General features: G+C 40.1%; 1 protein-coding gene across 3 annotated transcripts in view; it reads left to right on the top strand.

The window, feature by feature from the left end:
* ASH1L (ASH1 like histone lysine methyltransferase) overlaps positions 1–21,030 on the top strand; it is a 121,993-nt gene that overhangs the window by 71,554 nt on the left and 29,409 nt on the right. For all 3 annotated transcript variants that reach the window (XM_079760917.1, XM_079760916.1, XM_079760918.1), the window contains one exon: positions 14,200–14,294. In XM_079760917.1, coding sequence (XP_079617043.1) covers positions 14,200–14,294 — 95 coding nt within the window. The remainder of the gene's footprint in view (positions 1–14,199; positions 14,295–21,030) is intronic.

Here is a 21,030-nt window from a genome sequence, read left to right as displayed (position 1 = left end):
AAGAGCTCATACAGATAGCCAATAGACATATGAAAAAAAATGCTCAACATCACTAATTATCACAGAAATGCAAATTAAAGCCACAATAAGATATCATCTCATATCTGCCAGAATGGCTACCATTAATGAATCAACAAGCAATAAGTGTTGGCAAGGATTTGGAGAAAAAGGAATGCTAGTACAGTGCTGGTGGGATTGCAGATTGGTGCAGCCACCATGGAAAACAGTATGGAATTTACTAAAATGATTAAAAATGGAACTTGCCTTTTGACCCAGAGATACCACTTCTAGGAATATGTCCTAAGAATCCCAAAACACCAATCAGAAAGAATATATGCACCCCTATGTTCATAGTAGCCTTTACAGTAGTCAAGATCTGAAAATGTGATTTGACTTCTAATGTGGAGTAGAACATACTACAACATCACTGTTTATGTTCTCAGGAATCTATATAATAAAAGCCTAAGTGACCAAATGACCTGTAGACTGGTCGCTATGACGTGCACTGACCCCCCCAGCTGGCCGGCCCTGATTGGCCCCGATCCTCAGCCAGGCTGAGGGACCCCACTCGTGCACAAATTTGTGCACCAGGCCTCTAGTTATAAATAATTAATTATGGAAGCTCAGTCTGCCATTTAGGGATGGAAAAGGTTTGAGTGGGAGTCCATGATCACATTTATTCTGTTCTATTTTTTATAGAGGCTTGGCGCTCTCTAGTTTTATGTCTAAGGAAAATGTGTAGTAGCTAGCATTGAATAGGGAGCAGCTGTGTTGCTCTAGCCCCCTCTAGTGATAGTAAAATGTTTTGAATATGTTTTTATTTTTCAATTACAATTGACAATATTATATTAGTTTCAGGTGTATAACCCTATATTAATTAGACATTTAGATAACTTATGAAGTGATCACAATAAATCTTGTACCTATCTGACACCATACTACATAGCATGGTATTACTGACTATATTTCTTATGTTATATATACTTTACATGCTCATGACTATTCTGTAACTATCATTTTGTACTTCTTTTTTTTAAAAAATATATTTTATTGATTTTTTACAGAGAGGAAGGGAGAGAGATAGAGAGCTAGAAACATCAATGAGAGAGAAACATCTATCAGCTGCCTCCTGCACCCCCCCCCCCCCCCCCACTGGGGATGTGCCCGCAACCAAGGTACATGCCCCTGACCGGAATCGAACCCGGGACCCTTCAGTCCGCAGGCTGAAGCTCCACCCACTGAGCCAAACCTGTTTTGGCTAATTGGTACTTCTTAATCCCTTCACATTTGTCACCCATTTTCCCAACTCCCCACCCATCTGGCAACTATCAAAATGTTCTCTGTAAAAAAAAATAATGTTCTTTGTGTCTCTGTTTATATTCTTTTGTTGTTATTGTTAATCCTTATCCAAGGATATATTTTCCATTGATTTTTTTTTTTTTTAGAGCGAGTAGAAGGGAGGGGAGAAAAGAGAGAGAAACATCGATTGGTTGTCTCCCACATGCGGCCCAACCAGGCTGGGAATTGAGCCTGCAACCAAAGTACGTGCCCTTGACCGAAATCAAACCCAAGAACCTTCAGTCTGAGGGCAGATGCTCTAACCACTGAGCAAAACTGACTAGGGCTGTTTGTATTCTTCTTGTTTGTTTATTTTATTTTAGATTCCACATGCAAGTGAAATCATATGGCATTTGTCCTTCTCTGACTCATTTAATTCAGCACAATAATACCTTCTAGGTCCATTCATGTTGCAAATGGCAAGATTTTATTCCTTTTTATGGTTGAGTCATATTCCACCATATATATGCAACTACCACTTCTTTATCCATTCACCTATTGATGGGCACTTAGGTTATTTCTATATCTTTGCTATTATTTCTATATCTTTGCTATTGTAAATAATACTGCAATGAACATATGGATATATATGTCTTTTGCCCTTAGTGTTTTGGGTTTCTTCAGATAAACACAAGTGGAATTGCTGATTCTTTCTCTGTGTCTTATTTTAGCCTTAGCTTTAGAGTCTATTTTTGTCTGGTATAAGTATTGCTAACCCACCTTTTCTTTTTTCTTTTTTCTTTTCATTTCTAGTTTCATGAAATATCTTTTTTTTCATTTCTTTAAGTCTGTGTGTGTGTCTTTTGATCTGAAGTGAGTCTCTTATAAATAGCATATGTAAGGGTCTTGTTTTGTTATCCATTCAGCCACCATATGTCTTTTGGGCATTTTATCCATTTGCATTTAAAGTATCAATTGTTAATAGGTATGTAGCTGTTGCCATTTTATTATTCATATTTTTAATCTTTTTTCTTCTTCTTAAAAAAGACCTTTTAACATTTCTTGTAATACTGATGTGGTGTTAACTCCTTTAGTTTCTTCATATCTAGGAAGCTCTTTATCTGTCCTTTTGATTCTGAATGATAGCTTTGCTGGGTAGAGTAATCTTGGTTGTCCTGTAGGTTCTTGTTTTTCATCACTTTGAATATTTCATGCCAGTCATTCTGGCTTGCAAAGTTTCTGTTGAGAAATCAGCTGACAGTTTTAGGGAGCTCCCTTGTAACTAACTGCTTTTCTCTAAGATTCTATCTTTGTTTTTAACCTTTGGCATTTTATTTATGACTAGAGGCCCAATGTGCACGGATTCATGCACATTGAAAGAAAATTAATTAGAAGAAATATTTTAATATTGCTATTCGCCCTTTATAATAGAAGTGTCAACCAAATTCACCATCAACAATGACAGATCGAAACACACACGTGCGATTGGCGCCAGCGAGAGCTTTATATGTATCACGCATGCGCGAGTCAACTTAGCCTTTTATATATAAAGAATAAACTTGCTTAATTTTACCTGCTTTATGATTTAGATAAACTTTTTCTAGCCCAGTGAAGCACCCCAGCTTCTCTTTAGGTAATTGTCAGCAACACAGCAGTAAAGATCAACACAAAGCAGATTATTATTGTAGATCACACAGGGAAAACAAAGGGTAAAATATTTAACTGCAGCAGTGTTTGACTATATTCTGCACAGTGAGAAAACCTGAAGTCATTTTCAAGGTCCACCATTTCTTCTTTTCAGTCAGATTAGATAGGCAGAGAATCAAATCAGTGATTTCCAAGACAAGGTAAGCTTTCTAAATCTCCGTTATCTGGCTAATGAAAAGAAAATAGGATTCCACCAAGTCTCCTATCTACCTACTCCAGGACTTCTGTGAGGATCAAATGAGATAAGGCACGGGAAAATGCTTCACAGACATTTGGTTAAAGTGTAAAATGTTTTCACCTGGCTATAAAGTAAGTCATGTTCCTGGGTTGAAGAAACTCCAAGTAGGCGAGTCGCTAGGGAGAGGAAGCCAGGCATTGCTACATGACATCATTATCCGGTGCCCACAGCAACCGTTTCCTGGCTGGGCTGGGCTGTGGGCCGCATTTTGCTCATGGGGTCTTGGCAGCGTCGGCTGTGATTTGGTGGGGTGTCGCTCTGGGGTGGTGGTGGGGCCTGTGTCCCACTGGGAAGAAGCCAAGTTTTGATTTGTGGGCGCCAGGTCCGCGGTGCCTTTTCTCTGTACCAATGGCCAGCGTGAGTCTCAGCAGCTCCTGCATTGAGCATCTCCCCCCTGGTGGTCAGTGCCCATCATAGCAACCGGTCGGAGGGTCAGACACTTTGCATATTAGCCTTTTATATATATATAGACTAGAAGCCCAGCGCACGAAATCGTGTGGGTAGGATCCCTAGGGCCTAGCCTCCTGCGATCAGGGCCATCTTCTGCCTGTTTGCCAATCCCCAGGCCAAACGCCACCTCTACCGCCGGGTTGTCAGGCCATTGGGATCACCAGCTCATCCCTGGCTGCTCAGGGGAACAGGCCTGCGGGAAAGCAGGCACTGGTTGGTGACTTCACCTCCATGCGCGTGTGCCTGGCCAGCCGCTGATGGAACATACTGTCCACTCAGGGCCACTCATGCCAGGGCGGGTAGGCACACCCCGTAGCTTCCATCAGTGCCTCAAACCCCAGCAGCAGCAACAGTGGCAGCTGCAGCAGCGGCCCCGAGCGGGCAGCATGTTCCATCAGCGGCCAGCCTGGCGCACATGCATAGAGGTGAAGTCACCAGTGCCTGCTTTCCTGCAGGCCTGAGCCCCTGAGCAGCCAGGGATGAGCTAATGATCCTAATGGCCTGACAGCCAGCCTGGTCCTCCCACCACCCATCGCGATTCCCCCCCAACCACCCCCATTCCCCCTTTCACCATAGCTGATCCATCGGAGCCTGGGGCAGGGACCAAGAAGTCAGCCGTTCAACCCACTTGCCAGTCCCCAATCCCGCCCTGCCCCGCCCTCCTCGCGGGCCGTGGGCGGGAGAGGGCAGGGACCAAGAGGTGCTCAAGGAACCTCACGGTGATCGGTTGTTTGGTTGTCACTGTTTTCATGGACACTGGCTTTTTATATTATATAGATATGTCTTGGTCTGGGCCTCTTTGGGTTCATCTTGTTTGGGACTCTGGGCTTCCTTTACTTATATGTCTATTTTCTCAAATAGGCTCTTAATCCTTTGTTTTCTCTCTCCTCCTTCTGATACCCCTAAGATGCAGATGATGTTACACTTGATGTTTACCCAGAGGTCCCTAAAACTATCCTTTCTCTCTCTCTCTTTTTTTTATTCGTTTTGCTGTCCTTATTGAATGTTTTCTGCTACCTTGCCTTGGAAATCACTGATTTGATTCTCTGCCTATCGATCTGCTGATTCCTTCTATTTTATTCATTTCAATTACGGTATTCTTTATTTCTAACTTGTTTCTGTATGGTTTCTATGTCCTTTTTTATGTTGTTGAAGTTCTCACTAAGTTCTTTAAGCATCCTTACAACCATTGTTTTGAACTCTGTATTTAGTACTTTGTTTCTTTTTTTGTTTTTAGTTATTTTTCTGGGCAGTTCTTTCAATTAGGACTTGTTTCTTTTCTTTTTTTTTTTAATCTTTATTGTTCAGATTATTACAGTTGTTCCTCTTTTTTCCCCCCATAGCTCCCCTCTACCCAGTTCCCACCCCACTCTCTGCCTTTACTCCCCCCACTCACTGTCCTCATCCATAGGTATACGATTTTTGCCCAGTCTCTTCCCGCACTCCCCACACTCCCTTCCCCCCGAGAATTGTCAGTCCACTTCCTTTCTATGGCCCTGATTCTATTATATTCACCAGTTTATTCTGTTCATCAGATTTTTTATTCACTTGATTTTTAGATTCACTTGTTGATAGATATCTATTTGTTGTCACTTTGTTGTTCATAGTTTTTATCTTTACCTTTTTCTTCTTCTTCCTCTTCTTAAAGAATACCCTTCAGCATTTCACATAATACTGGTTTGGTGGTGATGAACTCCTTTAGCTTTTTCTTATTTGTGAAGCTCTTTATCTGACCTTCAATTCTAAATGATAGCTTTGCTGGGTAGAGTAATCTTGGTTGTAGGTTCTTGCTATTCATCACTTTGACTATTTCTTGCCACTCCCTTCTGGCCTGAATAGTTTCTGTTGAGGAATCAGCTGACAATCGTATGGGTACTCCCTTGTAGGTAACTCACTGTTTTTCTCTTGCTGCTTTTAATATTCTCTCTTTGTCTTTTGCCCTTGGCATTTTAATTATGATGTGTCTTGGTGTGGTCCTCTTTGGATCCCTTTTTTTGGGGGTTCTCTTCACTTCCTGGACTTGTAAGTCTATTTCTTTCACCAGGTAGGGGAAGTTTTCTGTCATTATTTCTTCAAATAGGTTTTCAATATCTTGCTTTCTCTCTCCTTCTGGCACTCCCATAATTCGGATGTTGGTACGCTTGAAGAGGCTTCTTACACTATCTTCATATTTTTGGATTCTTTTTTCTTTTTGCTTTTCCAGTTGGGTGTTTTTTGCTTCTTTGTATTTCAAATCTTTGACTTGATTCTTGGGATCCTCTAATCTGCTATTGGATCTCTGTATATTATTCTTTATTTCAGTCAGTGTGTGCTTAATTTCTAGTTGGTCGTTTTTCATATCCTTGAGGGTCTCACTAAATTTCTCAGAGGTTTCTAGAAGATTCTTTAGTAACCTTATAACCATGGTTTTGAACTCTATATCCAGTAGTTTGCTTTCCCTTCATTTCTTTCATTTGTGACCTATTTCTTTGTCTCCGCATTTTGGCTACTTCTCTGTGTTGATAGAGTGGCTTTGTGTGCCAGGTGTCCTATAGGGCCCAGTGGCTCAGCCTCCCTAATATCCCAAGGAACCAGAAACACCAAACAGAAAAGATATATGCACCCCTATGTTCATAGCAGCACAATTTACAATAGCTAAGATTTGGAAACAGCCTGAGTGCCCATCAGCAAATGAGTGGATTAAAAAACTGTAATACATCTACATAATGGAATACTATGCCGCTGTAAAAAGGAAGGAACTACCATTTGCAATAGCATGGATGGACATGGAGAGCATTAAGCTAAGCAAAATAAGTCAGTCAGAGAAATATAAATATCACATGATCTCACTCATTTGTGGAATATAATGATCAACATAAACTGATGAACAAAAACAGATCCAGAGACAGAGAAGCATCGATCAGACCGTCAAACCTCAGAAGGAAGGCAAGGGAGGGGGAGGGAAGGGGGAGAGATCAACCAAAGGACTTGTATGCATGCATATAAGCATAACCAATGGACACAGACACTAGGGGGGGTGAGGGAGGGCAATGGAGGGGATAAGGACACACATGTAATGCCTTAATCAATAAAGAAAAAATAAAATTAAAAAATTAACAGGAAAAAAAATATATATATACCAGTATATATGTGTGTATGTATATATACATATACATATATATGTGTACAGTACACACACACACACACACACACACACACACACACACACACACACTAGAGACCCAGTGCATGAAAATTCATGTACTGGAGCGGGGTCCCTCAGCCTGGCCTGACCCCTCTCACAGTCTGGGAGCTCTCGGGCGGGAGGCGACCTGGTAATCAAGGGAAGGCGATGCCCCCATCACACCTCTGCTGCTCCCACTGCTGGAGCGCAAGCCTCGGCCAACCCTGGTTACCTGAGCCTCGGATGGCCCTTGGCGTCTGGGCAGCCGCCATCCAAGGGTTCCTAGGGCCAGCCCTGGGTGGCTGGGAAGCTGAGGAGACTGGGGGACTCCGGAGGCGGGCCCAGCCTTGCCGCGAGCCTGCCGCTGCAGCGGGGCTGAGGGGACTGGGCGCCACCATCTTGTGGCTGTGTGCGCTGCCATGTTTGAGGGTGTGGCAGTCAATTAGCATATTCCCTTCTTATTGTCTGGGCACCTCCATCTTTGCAACGGTGTGAGGTCAATTAGCATATTTCCTCTTTATTAGAGGAGATTTTATACACACACACACACTCACACACTAAGGAGTAGCATCTACCTGCCCTCTTGGTAACCAGTCACCAAAGAAAGACATTGCAAAATGTAGTAAATGACATTTTGAATTGAAAATTTTGTAGTGTGTATTTGTGTGTATATAAACCTGTTTCTGTGATCAACTATTATTACATAGCAATTTGTTTATATGCTCACTTGACATTTACAAACAGCTTTTACATACATTCTCATTTGTCAGTTATGTTATATTTAAGAGCAACAATGTTACAGTCCTAAACTCTTAACCTTTTGCACTCGGATGTCGAGTGTGACTCGACACGGTTAGCATCGGTAGCAGCTCTTTTTATACTCTTTGAATGTATCAATAATTTGAAATATTAAAAAATCCAAATAAATAAGTTTGTATGAAAAGAAACTCCAGTTTTTTATTCTACTGCCACGCTTTGTAAAATCTGGGGTATTTAAAAAATTAAATCCCGAGTAGAATAAAGGAATCGAGAAAAAAGCAAGCGAGTGCAAAGGGTTAAGAGATTCAAATCACAATATTTGGCTAATCTCTTCACCTTCTAAGAGATTAGCCAAAGAACATATCTGTATAACCCATAGACAACAGGTGTCAATGAGGTGATGGCCAGAGAGCACTGGAGGCCAGGGGCTGGGTAGAGGTGGGCCGGCGGGGAGGGGGGAATATGGGGACATTTGTAATAATATCAACAATAAAAATAAAGTTAAGCCCTACCTGATTTGGCTCAGTGGATAGAGTGTCAGCCCGTGAACTTGAAGGGTCCCGGGTTCAATTCTGGTCAAGAGCACATACCTCAGTTGCAGGCTCAATCCCTGGCCCCAAGTTGGGACGCATGCGGGTGGCAATCAATCGATGTGTCTCTCTCATATTGATATTTCTCTCTCTGTGCTCTCCCCATTCCTTCCACTCTCTCTAAAAAAGTCAATGGAAAAATATATTTTTATTGATTTCAGAGAGGAAGGGAGAGGGAAAGAGAGAGAGGAACATCAATGACGAGAGAAAATCATGGACAGGCTGCCTCTGGCATGCCCCACACTGGGTATCGAGCTTGCTACCTGGCATGTGCCCTGACCGGGAAACAAACCTTGACCTCCTGGTTCATATGTTGATGACGCTCAACAACTGAGCCACGCTCGCCAGACAATAAATACATTTTTTTTAAAAAACACAATATATTAAGTTTTCCACTAGAATACTTGTTTTAACTCCAGTATAATTTTTCTTCACCTTTTTTAGGGTTTTGGTCCTATCTTTTCTCTTTGGTTGTGTGTGTTGTTTTGTTTGTTTTTGTTTTTTAAGAAATTTATTCTTATTTTAAAATCTGAATAAATTCTTATTACCAAAGTAAATTAATTTGTTGCAAAAAATGTATTTAATATTTTCCCAAAGTACATCTTATATGTATTATCTGTTCTTATGTATAATTCATGACAACTTAAAGAAGATTGCAGGATTCTACTAAAACAAAACACTATATACCTTTTACCCAAATTCTTCAAAGGTTGATATTCTTCCACTTTTCTCTCTCAACCTCCCTCCCTGCCTCCTCTTTCTTTCGCTCTCTCTTTCACTCTTGCTCTCTTTTTCTCATTCACATACCTATACACACATTTTTTCTCAATTATTGAAATTTTTTCTCAGTGATTGAAAGTTATAGACATTTTGACTCATAAATATTTCAGTATATATTTCCTCAAAACAAGTATATTTTCTTATACAAACAGGTCACAAATATTAAATTCAGGATCTTTAAAATACTATACTACTATTATCTAACATACAGTTCATAATAAAATTTTATCAATTGTGATAATACTGTTTTTTATAACATTTTTAACAGGAATTTAGGATTCAGTATATGGTAATGCATTACATTTAGCTGTCATGTCTCTTATTCTTTGTTAATTTGGAACAGTTCTTCAGTTTATCTTTGTCTTTCATCATATTGGCGTTTTTAGAGAGTACAGAAGAATTGCTTTGCAGGGGGTCTTTAAATTTGAGTTAGTCTGATGTTTCTTCATAAATAGATTAAGGCTGTGCATTTTTTGCAGGAATACCACAAAAGTACTGTTTTCTTCTCAGTGCATCAACAAGATAAGTAATAGCAAGTGTTCAAGAAGTTGTGGAGAAAAGAGGTTGTGCTGGTGGGAATGTAGACTGGTACAGCCACTGTGGAAATTGGCAATTCCTCAAAAACTTAAGACTAGAATTACCGCCCTGGCCGGTTTGGCTTGGTGGATAGAGCGTCAGCCTGTGGACTGAGGGGTCCCAGGTTCGATTCTGGTCGATAGCGTGTGCCTTGGTTGCGGGCACATCCCCAGTGGTGGGGGGGGGGGGGGCGGTGCAGGAGGTAGCTGATCGATGTTTCTCTCTCATCTAATTCTCTGTCCCTCTCCCTTCCTCTCTGTAAAAGGTCAATAAAATAAAAAATAAAAAAGACTAGAATTACCACCTGACCCAGCAATCCCTCTCCTGGGTGTATACTTCAAAAAATCTATTTGCAACGATAAATGCACCCCTATGTTCATTGAAGCATTTTTCATGGTGGGCGAGACACCTGGAGATAAACCAAAGTGTCCTGCGACAGAGGATTGGATAAAAATGTTGTACATGTACACAATGAAATACTACTCAGCCATAAAAAAGATGAAATACTGCCATTTGCAACAACATGGATGTACCTAAGTGAAATAATTCAACCATAAAAAGCTAAGAACCTTATGATTTCACTCATGTGGGGTATAAAACTGAAACTCAGGGACACAAACAGCAGTGTGGTGGTTGCCAGGGGGAAAGGGGTAGTGGGAATGGTAAAGGGGCTTAATGTATGGTGATGGAAGATGATTTGACTTTGGGTGGTGGGCACACAGTGCAATATACAAATCTTGTGTCATAGAAATGTGCAACTTAAGCCACAGGTCAAAAGTAAACACTGAACACAAAAATTTACTATTTAGCTTACTATAACTTATAGCAGTTTTATATCTAAAGTAGCTACTCTTCATTCCTACAGGTATAAAGATTTTTCTCCTGAATTATTTGAACTAACAGTGTCATACAAACAAATGATTATATCACAGAAAATGCTAGGAGTGTTGAGAATCTCCAACACAAACTAACAAAAACAAACTAATTCTCTCTCTTAATCTGCTACTCTGCCAAGCTCACATGGAACAGAATATTTAAAATGTGATAGATGCCCTAGGTCGGTTTGGCTCAGTGGATAGAGTGTCGACCTGCGGATTGAGGGGTCCCAGGTTCGATTCCAATCTAGGGCACATGCCCATGTTATTGGCTTGATTCCCAGTAGGGGGCGCAGGAGGCAGCCGGTGAATGATTCTCATCATTGATGTTTCTCTCGCCCTCTTTCTTCCTCTCTGAAAGAAATAAAAACATTAAAAGTATTTTTTGAAGTGATAGAGTATCTTGATGTTATCACCAACATAAAAATAAGCAGCCATGCCTAAATTAAAACCAAAATCAAACTGCCACGAACTAGGAAAACAATTTCTGACATAATTATCATATCCATAATGGTATCATGTATTTTAGATATCAGTATTGCAACATTAAGGATAAAATTGTTTTTATTAGGGAGCCAGTCAGTGATTGAGGGGGTTGCATTTAAGGTTTCATTCCTTTTGGGGCTAGAACTATACAGGTTCCTGTTGGGTTTGTTGTGTGTGTATGTGGGGGAGGGAGTATTGTATGTTTGTTCATTTCGGGGTGCCACGTATTTTCATCCCTGACTACTGTCTATTTGGTTGCTTACCCTAATGGCAGCAGGGTAAAATGTCTGGGTTTTATTTGTTTGTTTTGTGGTGTGTTTTTCAAATATTTTTATTGATTTCAGAGAGGAAGGGAGAGATAGATATAGAAACATCAGTGATTAGAGAGAATCATTGATCGACTGCCTCCTGCATGCCCCACACTGGGGATGGAGCCCACAACCCAAGCATATGCCCTGACTGGGAATTGAACTATGACTTCCTAGTTCATAGGTCGATGCTCAACCACTGAGCCATGTCAGCCAGGCTAAAATGTCTGTTTTGCTTCCATTCCTGTTTTAGCTAAATTCAAACTTTTATGTTCTCTATTTAATTAATTTGTATATAGCTTGAATCTAATAAAGTGTAGACCAAATTTTTTTCATACAGAGTGCTTGGTTCTAAAAACAGTAGTTTTCCTGATCTACATATTTGACTTTTATGATGAAGAAATATACTTGTACTTGGCTTGAAAAATTCATCTTTCTGTTCACAATCATTATTTGGTTGAGTTTTGTTTTTTAATGAGAAATCTAGATGTAAGTAGAACAATCTGGCATCTTTCCTATCTTCCTTTGTAACTGTTTCCCAAACTCCTTAATCACTGCTTTAAAAACTTTACATGACCTACTTTCTGACTGCATCTGGAATACTTCAGCCACCTCGTTCTGACTTTGACCTTATACAGCTGTTTCCTCTGCCTGGTCTTCCCTTTCCCAGATCCTCTCATGACTGGTATCTCAGGAATATTTACATCTTACCTTAATGTCATGTCCTTATAAAACACTTTTTATATTATTCTTTATCACATTTTAATTGTTTGCCTAGCATGTATTATTTTCTGATTTTTTCCCTATTTTCTTATTTCCTTGTCTGCCTATCCAAGTAGAATGTAAACTGTCTCATTCACCACTGTTTTTTAGTATTTAGAACAGAATTTGGACTTAATGAGTGCTCAATAACTATTGAATAAACAAATGAATGATCCACTAGAAAGAACCAGTCTTCAAATTTATTAACTTCAGGGTCTGTAATTAACTAACCTCTTTGGGCCTCAATTTTCTCATTTGCAAAATGTGTATTAGTTTCCCTACTTGTTACAAGATAGAGTAGACTTGTTTCTTAAAAGGTAATATGTTGTCATTCATAGAGAAAAGAAATATATCAGCCTTGCTTTATTTATTGGAACATTAAGCCAAAATAAAATCATAGTAGACTAAATGAGGCTTTCCTGGAACCCTTTTTTCTCTTTTTTCCTTTTTTTTTTTAATCTTCCTGTTAAATATTTGTGAAATCTCTTGAGATTGATCTCATACCAAACATTAGAAGCAAAAACCAGTAAGATGTGTGAAAGAGGAAAGCCTATAAGAACATCGTGGAATGAAATAGAACAGTAAGTAAATAGAGTTGAGCAAGAAACTGAGGTTTTGCCTTGGCCAGTGTAGCTCAGCGGGTAACTCAGCCTGCGCACTGAAGGGTCTAGAATTCCAGGTCAAGGGCATGTACCTGGGTTGCAGGTTTGATCCCCAGCCCTGGTGCATCAAGGGAGGCAACCAATCTCTCTCTCTCTCCCCCTCCCTCTTTCTCCCTCTCTCTCCCCCTTTCTCCTCCACCCCCCACTTACCCTCTTCTCCACCTTTCACTCTCTCCAAAAACCAATGGGAAAGAATATCCTCAGGTGAGGATTAACCAAAAGAAGGAAAAAAACTGAGGTTTTTCATCTTAAATTTCCTTACCAGTTAATAAAATTCAGGCAATTCACCTAACCTCATAAGCATCTGTTTTCAAAATCTATAAACTAGAGTTAATGTTTCCTCTTCCCTACTTCATAGTATTGCTATAAATGATACGTGAAAGTACTTTATAAGCTACTAGAGGCCTGGTGCATGAAAATTCATGCACTGGACAGGGGGGTCCCTCTGCGCGGCCTGACCCCTCTCACAGTTCAGGATCCCTCAGGGGCGGGAGGCGACCCAGCGTTCAGGGGAAGGCAATGCCCCATCACACCTCTGCTGCTGCCACTGCCGGCAGCGCAAGCCTCGGCCGGCCATGGTTACCTGAGCCTCGGGTGGCCCTGGGCAGCTGGACAACCGCCATCTGAGGCTTGCCTGTGCCTCGGGCCAGCCCTGGGCGGCTGGGGGCTGACGGGACTGGGCGCTGCCATCTTGTGGCTGTGGGCGCCACCATCTTTGAGGGCGTGACAGTCAATTAGCATATTCCCTCCTTATTGGCTGTGGGTGCTGCCATCTTTGCAATGGTGTGAGGGTCAATTAGCATATTCCCTCTTTATTAGATAGGATAAATCGTTAGTGAAATGTATGGTAATCATTAGGATCAGATCTGAAATTGAGGTTTCTTCTGCAAGACTATTGGAGAATGCTAATGATGCTTTTCCTTATGTGTAATTCCTAAAAGGCTATTCCAAAAATGTGTATTTTAAAAATATATGAAGGTACTTGGTTTCTGTCCCTCCAAAAATATGCATTTAAGACTAAATCCAGGGCCAGGTAAGTCATTGACCTGATACACCGAGATTGCAGGTTCAATCCAAAGTAATGGCACATACAAGAGTCAACCAATGAATACATAAATAAGTAGAACAACAAATCGATGTTTTATTTTTTTTTCTCTTTTTATTTTTCTATTTTTTTTTCCTTTTTTCAATGTTTTCTTGTCTCTCTATCCCCCCACCCCCACCTTCCTCTCTCTCTCTAAAATCAAACAAAAATATTTAAGGTACGCCGAAACCGGTTTGGCTCAGTGGATAGAGCGTCGGCCTGCGGACTGAAAGGTCCCAGGTTCACTTCCGGTCAAGGGCATGTACCTTGGTTGCGGGCACATCCCCAGTAGGGGGTGTGCAAGAGGCAGCTGATCGATGTTTCTCTCTCATCAATGTTTCTAACTCTCTATCCCTCTCCCTCTCTGTAAAAAATCAATAAAATATATTTTTTAAAAATAAATATTTAAGGTACTATTAAAGAAAATAGTCTTGATAGAATGAGAAAATGTTATTGCCTCTTTTTTTTTTTTTTATCATAGTCCAAAGAGCCGATTAATTCAATTAAAGAAAGAAAAGCTGGAATACTCTCCAGGAGAGCATGAATATGGATTATTTCCAGCCCCCATTCATGTTGGTGAGTATACACAATATATTGTCAGAAAAAATGGGTTATTTCTTGAGTTTGGGTGAAATGTTTCTGCATTCTTGTTATTATTTATTTATATCCAGTGGGCTGAAGCTCTTTTTTTTTTTTTTTACTATTTAACTTATACTTAACTCTAAAGAATTCTGCAAACTCTTGACTGTCTAGGAGTCGAAATGACATAAATCTTACTCACTGGAGTTTCAGTAAACAACACTATACCTGTAGCATTTGATTCCCTAAGTATGTCATCTAGAAAAACCCAACTATTCATCAATCCACTTTCATATTTCAAAAGGAGTGAGATTATTTATGGATATGTAATAAAGGAAATAGGCCCCATGCTTTTCCTGATCTTTATCTGCTTGAAAATTGAGCAAGATTTATTTATTTTTATTTTTTTTTTTTTTTAGAGAAAATGTCAAGGCTTTGTTTAGCATTTGGGTCATAGTACCTCCTAGGGTCCTACTATGAAGCCTACCAAATAAATAAAAAGTACCTAGAAGTCATCCTAAATTCTTCCCATTTTTTCAACACCTTATCCAGTCCATCTCCAAGTTTTTTTATTTCCATTCTTAAAATATATCCTACTCTCCAAGTTCCATTGCCCATCATTCAAGCCCATGCCACTATGCCATAGCTTCTAATAGATCTGTCCGCTTCCATTGTTCCCTTCCAATCTTCCAATCCACTCTCCACACAATAAAAAGAGAAATGATTTCTTAACTTGAACAGATCGTACTTAAAACCTTTCAGTGGCTTACCATTGGAGAAATTGACGCACCTCTTATTCTGACTTTTAAGAATAATATGGCCCCTGACTACCCCATTATTCCCATATATCTATTCCTATCTTTCCTTTATTCACTGTATTAGGCCATGCTGGTCTTCTTTCAAATCCTAGAATATACCAAGCTCTTTCCCACAAGAGGATTGCTATACTTATTATTCCCATTGCCTGAAAATCTCTTCAAACTCTTCTCATGACTGGTTTCCTCTCATTCTTTAAGGATCAGCTGACAGTATCAGCTTATATATCATTTTCTTTAAAATTGCATTCATGGCCCTGGTCAGTGTGGCTCAGTTGGGCGTCATCCCGTACACTAAAAGGTTTCGAGTTCAATTCCCTATCGGGGCACAGGTCCAGGTTTCAGGCTCCATCTCTGGTAGGGGCTTGGAGGAGGCAGCCCATCAATGTCTTTATTTTTAATCTTTATTGAAAATATTACATATGTCCTCTTTTTTTTTCCCCCATTGACCCCTTCTCGTCCGCCCCCGCTCTTTCCCAGCCTCTGCCCCATACCTTCACCACACCATTGTCTTTGTCCATGGGTTATCCTATATAATGAAAGCCTAATATGCAAATCGACTGAACAGTGGAACGACCAGTCACTATGACACGCACTGACCACCAGGAGGCAGACGCTCAACGCAGGAGCTGCCTGCAGGCCCCAACAGGAGGCGGGGGGCACCAGGCCAAACAAGGTGATTGCCAGCGGAGGTCCCCCAATCACCCCTCCAGTCGCCCCATAGATTGACCCTGATGGCCAGCCAAGCCTAGGGACCCTACCCATGCATGAATTTCGTGCACCCGACCTCTTTTGCATATATATGCATACAAGCTCTTGATCTCACATCAGTGTTCTTTCTCTCTTTCTCCCTTCCTCTCTGTCCAAAAATCAATTTTTAAAAATATTTAAAATAATAATAAATAAAAAATACAATAAAATTGTTCTCATGATTGTCCCACCATGGAGGGTTCTTCCTTTATTCTACATCACAGAACCCTGTTTTTCTTTTTATAATCTACTAGAGGCCTGGTGCATGAATTCGTGCACCAGTGGGATCCCTCGGCCTGGCCTGTGGGATCAGGCTAAAACCAGTTCTCCAATATACCCCAAGGGGTCCCAGATTGTGAGAGGGCGCAGGCCAGGCCGAGGGAACCCACCGGTGCACGATTGGGGCCAGGGAGAGATGCAGGAGATTGTCAGGCCTGTCTCACTCAGTCCTGATGGGCCGTACCCCAGCAGCAAGCTAACCTACCGATGAGAGCATCTGTCCTCTGGTGGTCAGTGCATGTCATAGCTACTGGTCGACCAGTTGACTCTCTGTCCCCTGGTGGTCACTGTATGTCATAGCAAGCGGTTGAGCAGCCTTAGCATATCATTATCATATTACGCTTTGATTGAACAGCTGACCAGATGACTGGATACTTAGCATATTAGGCTTTTATTATATAGGATAATTACTGTACTTGTTTATTAATTTTTATATGACTCCCCTATCCTATATAATAAAAGCATAATATGCAAATTGTCCCCTAGATGGGGAGTTTGACTAGGGGGCGGGGCCGGCCGGGGGAAGGGAGGGGGTACCCGGCTGGCCACTGCCAGCCGCTAGGGACCCTACCAGTGCATGAAATTCTAGTTATGTTATTAAGTCCAGGAGTATAGGATCATATGTCTTTCTTATTCTCCTTTGATTTCCCAGTGCCTAATTTTTTGTTGTATAAATGAAAGTAAAGAAAGAGAAATTAGGATAAATTGCTGAATGTAGATGACAATTTTTTCTCAGGAACAACTTATTGTGTAGCAGATGTTGATCCTATACACTATAATATTCTCTTAAACTATGACTCTCTTGACCCTTTTGACTAGGGGCTTTTCTCTGGTTTATGATTATCGAATCTCCTTTTTCTCCCTAGAGGGCCCAACACCATAAGGTATTTAAAGTAGCAGGTTTAGACAAGTTTTACAATAAAGATGAGTTATTGTGTATTGAGTGGCTGGAGAATGGTGTAACTACAACATAGAGTTACAAGGCTTAATTCTCAGCTTGGTAACTATGCTAGTACTTACTTAATGAAGGTAAGAGTTCAGCTTCATATTCTCTAGGCATAATGCCAAAGTTCTCTTAAAAGAACCTTTTGTTTTTATTAGTGATGCCGTAGCAGTGGAAGCAGCTTCTTAACAGATCGTGCTATTTCCTAGAACCTGCTAGTGATAAATAGCTTTGAAAATAAGAAGTAATTTACAAGTCCTGTTTAAAGGAAAACACAGCCATTTTGGTCTTACTGGTTTTGTCCTGTTTGGGAAATTAACTTAGATCTTGGATGAAGCTCTTAACTATGCAAGGGAATGAAGGAACCAGTTAATTCCAAAGAAAAAAGGGGGAATAATGGGTAGACTAATATTTCCTGTCATGTCTCTGGCATGAATTAGTGGTTAACAAGTCTAGAATGGAAATTCCTTTATTTAAATAAAGATTTTATCTCTGCATTCCCACTTTAGTTCTACTAAGACTAATTTGTACTCAGTAAATAAAAAATAGAAAAACTTATCTAAGTAGTGGCTCTTTTCTCTGGTGAATCAGGACTTTATCTTTTCTTTAAATCCTCCTCCAAGGATATGTTTTTATTGATTTGAGAGAGAGAGAGCACCATCGATGTGCGAGCCTTCTGTATGCACCCCTGCCGGGAATCAAACATGCTACCTTTTGGTGTATGGACTACACTCCAACCAACTGAGCCGCCCGGCCAAGGCTGAAACAGGACTTTAAATCAGAGTGTTGCACAATATATTTTTTTTCTGGATGTGCTATTTTGTTTTTCAAATCGTTTATGATAAGACTAGAGGCCTGGTGCACGAAATTCGTGCACGGGGGTTGGGGGAGTTGTCCCTCAACCCAGCCTGCACCCTCTCCAATCTTGGGTGCTGTCCGACTGCTGGTTTAGGCCCGGCAGCCAGATATCCCTCTCACAATCTGGGACTGCTGGCTCCCAACCGCTCGCCTGCCTACCAGCCTGATCACCCCCTAACCACTCCCCTGACAGCCTGATCGACACCTAACTGCTCCCATGCTGGCCCAGTCGCCCCTAACTGCCCTGCCAGCCCAGTCACCCCTAACTGCCCTCCCATGCAGGCCTGGTTTCCCGCGCCCCCCCCCAACTGCTCTCCCCTTCTGGCCTGGTTGCCCCTAACTGCCCTCCCCTGCAGGCCTGGTCCCCTCCAACTCCCTCCCCTGCAGGCCTGATCGCCCACAACTACCTTCCCCTGCTGGCCATCTTGTGGTGGCCATCTTTGACCACATGGGGGCGGCCATCTTGTGTGACAGCCTGAGGGTCAATTTGCATATTATCTCTTTATTATATAGGATTATATAGGATAGAGAGGGTGGATACTCAGCTGTTTTAAACTGGTCACTTCCAATATCATGTAAACAAAGGGCATGACAGAGTCAGCCAGACCTGGGTTTATCTCTGTCTTTGCCATATTAGTTATATGAATAAAATAGATATATAAACAAAATTAAATGCATCTTACCATTGGAGTCACATTCAATAAATGTAAAGTAATACTTATTTTTAAATGTTTAATAAAATCAAGTTTATTTATCTTAGAGAAATAAATTTTAATCCTCATCCAAGGATATGCTTTTATTTATTTTTAAGAGAGAGAAACATTGAGCTAAGAAACATCAATTGGTTATCTCCTGTATGCACCCCAACCAGAGATCAAACCCTCAGCCTAGGTTGCCATTCACTGTAAGTCATTCAGACTTATGCCAAACCTTGACTGCTTTTCCTAATATAGTGGAAAGAACATAGGCCTATGTGCGGAAAAGAATTAACATAGCAGACTTAATACTTTTATTCTTACAACCGCCTTCTTGCTAGGTTGGCCATTACCTGGCATCAGGGAACTTGAAAACCATACACAGTTTCCTCTATTGAGATAAAACTCCCTAGATGGTAATAACAGTGTTTTACTGTGTTCACTGTGTATAAATTCTATGGTTTCCACTGAACACCTGCTTTCATTCTACAAGTCTGGAATTTTGGTACATTCTAGGCAGAGGGTACCTATATGACCAGCCACCAATTAAAACCTTGAGTAATGAATTTTTGATGATCTTCCTTGATAGACAATGTTTCACAAATATTGTCACAAAGCCTTGCTAAAGATTTCATCTTATGTGACTCCACTGGGAGAGAACTTTTTAAATTTGTGCCTGGTTTCCTCCAGATTTTGCCCAGTTGCCTTTTTATCTTTACTGATTTTGCTTTGTGTCCTTTTGCTATAATGACCATGAGTATAACTATATGCTGAGTCCTGTGAATCACCAAACCTAAGGGTGATCTTGGGGATCCTTGACACACCTTAGAATCAAGCACATATGAACTCCTCTTCCCATTCCATACTCTTGTAGCTATTTGACCTTGAACAATTTACTTATCTACTCTACATCTTAGCATTTTCATCTACATATTGAAACTGCTTTCATCCTGAATAGTGAGGATTATGTGAGCTTATTTTGTACTTGACACAGAGTGACTACCCCTTCCGCTTGACTTACTATAACCAAATACTCAATGTCAGTGAGAAGAGCAGAGCCATCCCAATCATTTCTATAAAACTGGGGTATACGTAGAAATAAGGAAATAATAAAGAGTAGAAATCAATAAAATATTAGAGGTTTGAAAAGAGCAACAAAATTTATAACATCTAGCTGCACTGATCAAGAAAAAAGTAAGAGAGAACACAAATTACTGGTATCCATGCAATAGGTCCTACTGTCATTAAGAAGCTAATAAGGGATTATTCTGAATAACCTTAGGTCAGGACATTGAACAATGTATATGAAATGGATAAATTCCTTTAAAAATACAACTTAAAACTGATGCAAGATGAAATAGAAAATCTGAATAGGCTATATCATTTAAATAAATTGAATTCCTGTTTCATTTCCCCCCATACACAGTTTCTCTCTTCCTTTTCTCTCTCTCTAAAGTCAATGAATAAAAAATTTTTTAAATAAATATATCTAAAAATTGGCAAGGTCTTTACCCTAAAAATGAAAACAATTATCTGAGAAAGACCTAGATAAATGGAGAAATATGCCACATTCAGAGATTGGAAATATTTGGTATGATCTAAATTATATTACCAGTAGGCTTTTCTGTAAAAACTGATAAACTGGTTCTAAAATTTATATGGAAATGCAAAAGACCTAGAATCTTCAACATGATCTTTAAATAAAAATATTGAAAGACATTATCAGACTTCAAGAGTTACTATAAAGCACTTTAATCAAAACTATGGTATTGGCATTCATATATGGAACAGCATACATAGCCCAGAAATAGAGCCACTTTTCTGTTTTTATTTGATTTGTACACAGGTACAAGCCCTTGACTGGAATCAAACCCACAACCCTTCAGTCCATGGGCCAAAGCTCCAACCACTGAGCCAAACTGGCCAGGACCCTGCATTTCGTTTATTCATTCATTCATCAGTGGACATTTCTGTTGTTTCCACCTTTTTACAATTCTGAATAATGCTGCTATGAACATTAGTTTACTATTCTCTGTTGAGGACTCTGCTTTCAATTTTTTTGTTGTTGTTAATCCTTACCTGAGTATATTTTTCCATTGATTTTTAGAGAGAAGGGAAGAATAGGGGAGAGAAAGAGAGAACATTTTAGTGAAACTATCAACTACTTTATTAACATAGAAAGATCTTGCAAAACATCCTTTATTGAAAAACAGCAATGTACTCTCGTCACACTTTTAAAAATATTTAAACGTATTTTAACTATTAACTTAAACATTATATATATATTTTTAACTTTAAATAGTTGTTACTCTTTCATTGGTTTTTCTCTACTCAGTATAGGAAATTGATTTTATACAAGTGAATGATAGATATGATTTTTAAATTTTCTCTAT

Source organism: Cnephaeus nilssonii (assembly GCF_951640355.1).
Source record: "Cnephaeus nilssonii genome assembly, chromosome: 21".
In the NCBI taxonomy this organism is placed as follows: Eukaryota; Metazoa; Chordata; class Mammalia; order Chiroptera; family Vespertilionidae; genus Cnephaeus; species Cnephaeus nilssonii.
Note: the sequence above shows the minus strand (reverse complement) of the source record. Positions and strands in the feature narration are given on the sequence as shown.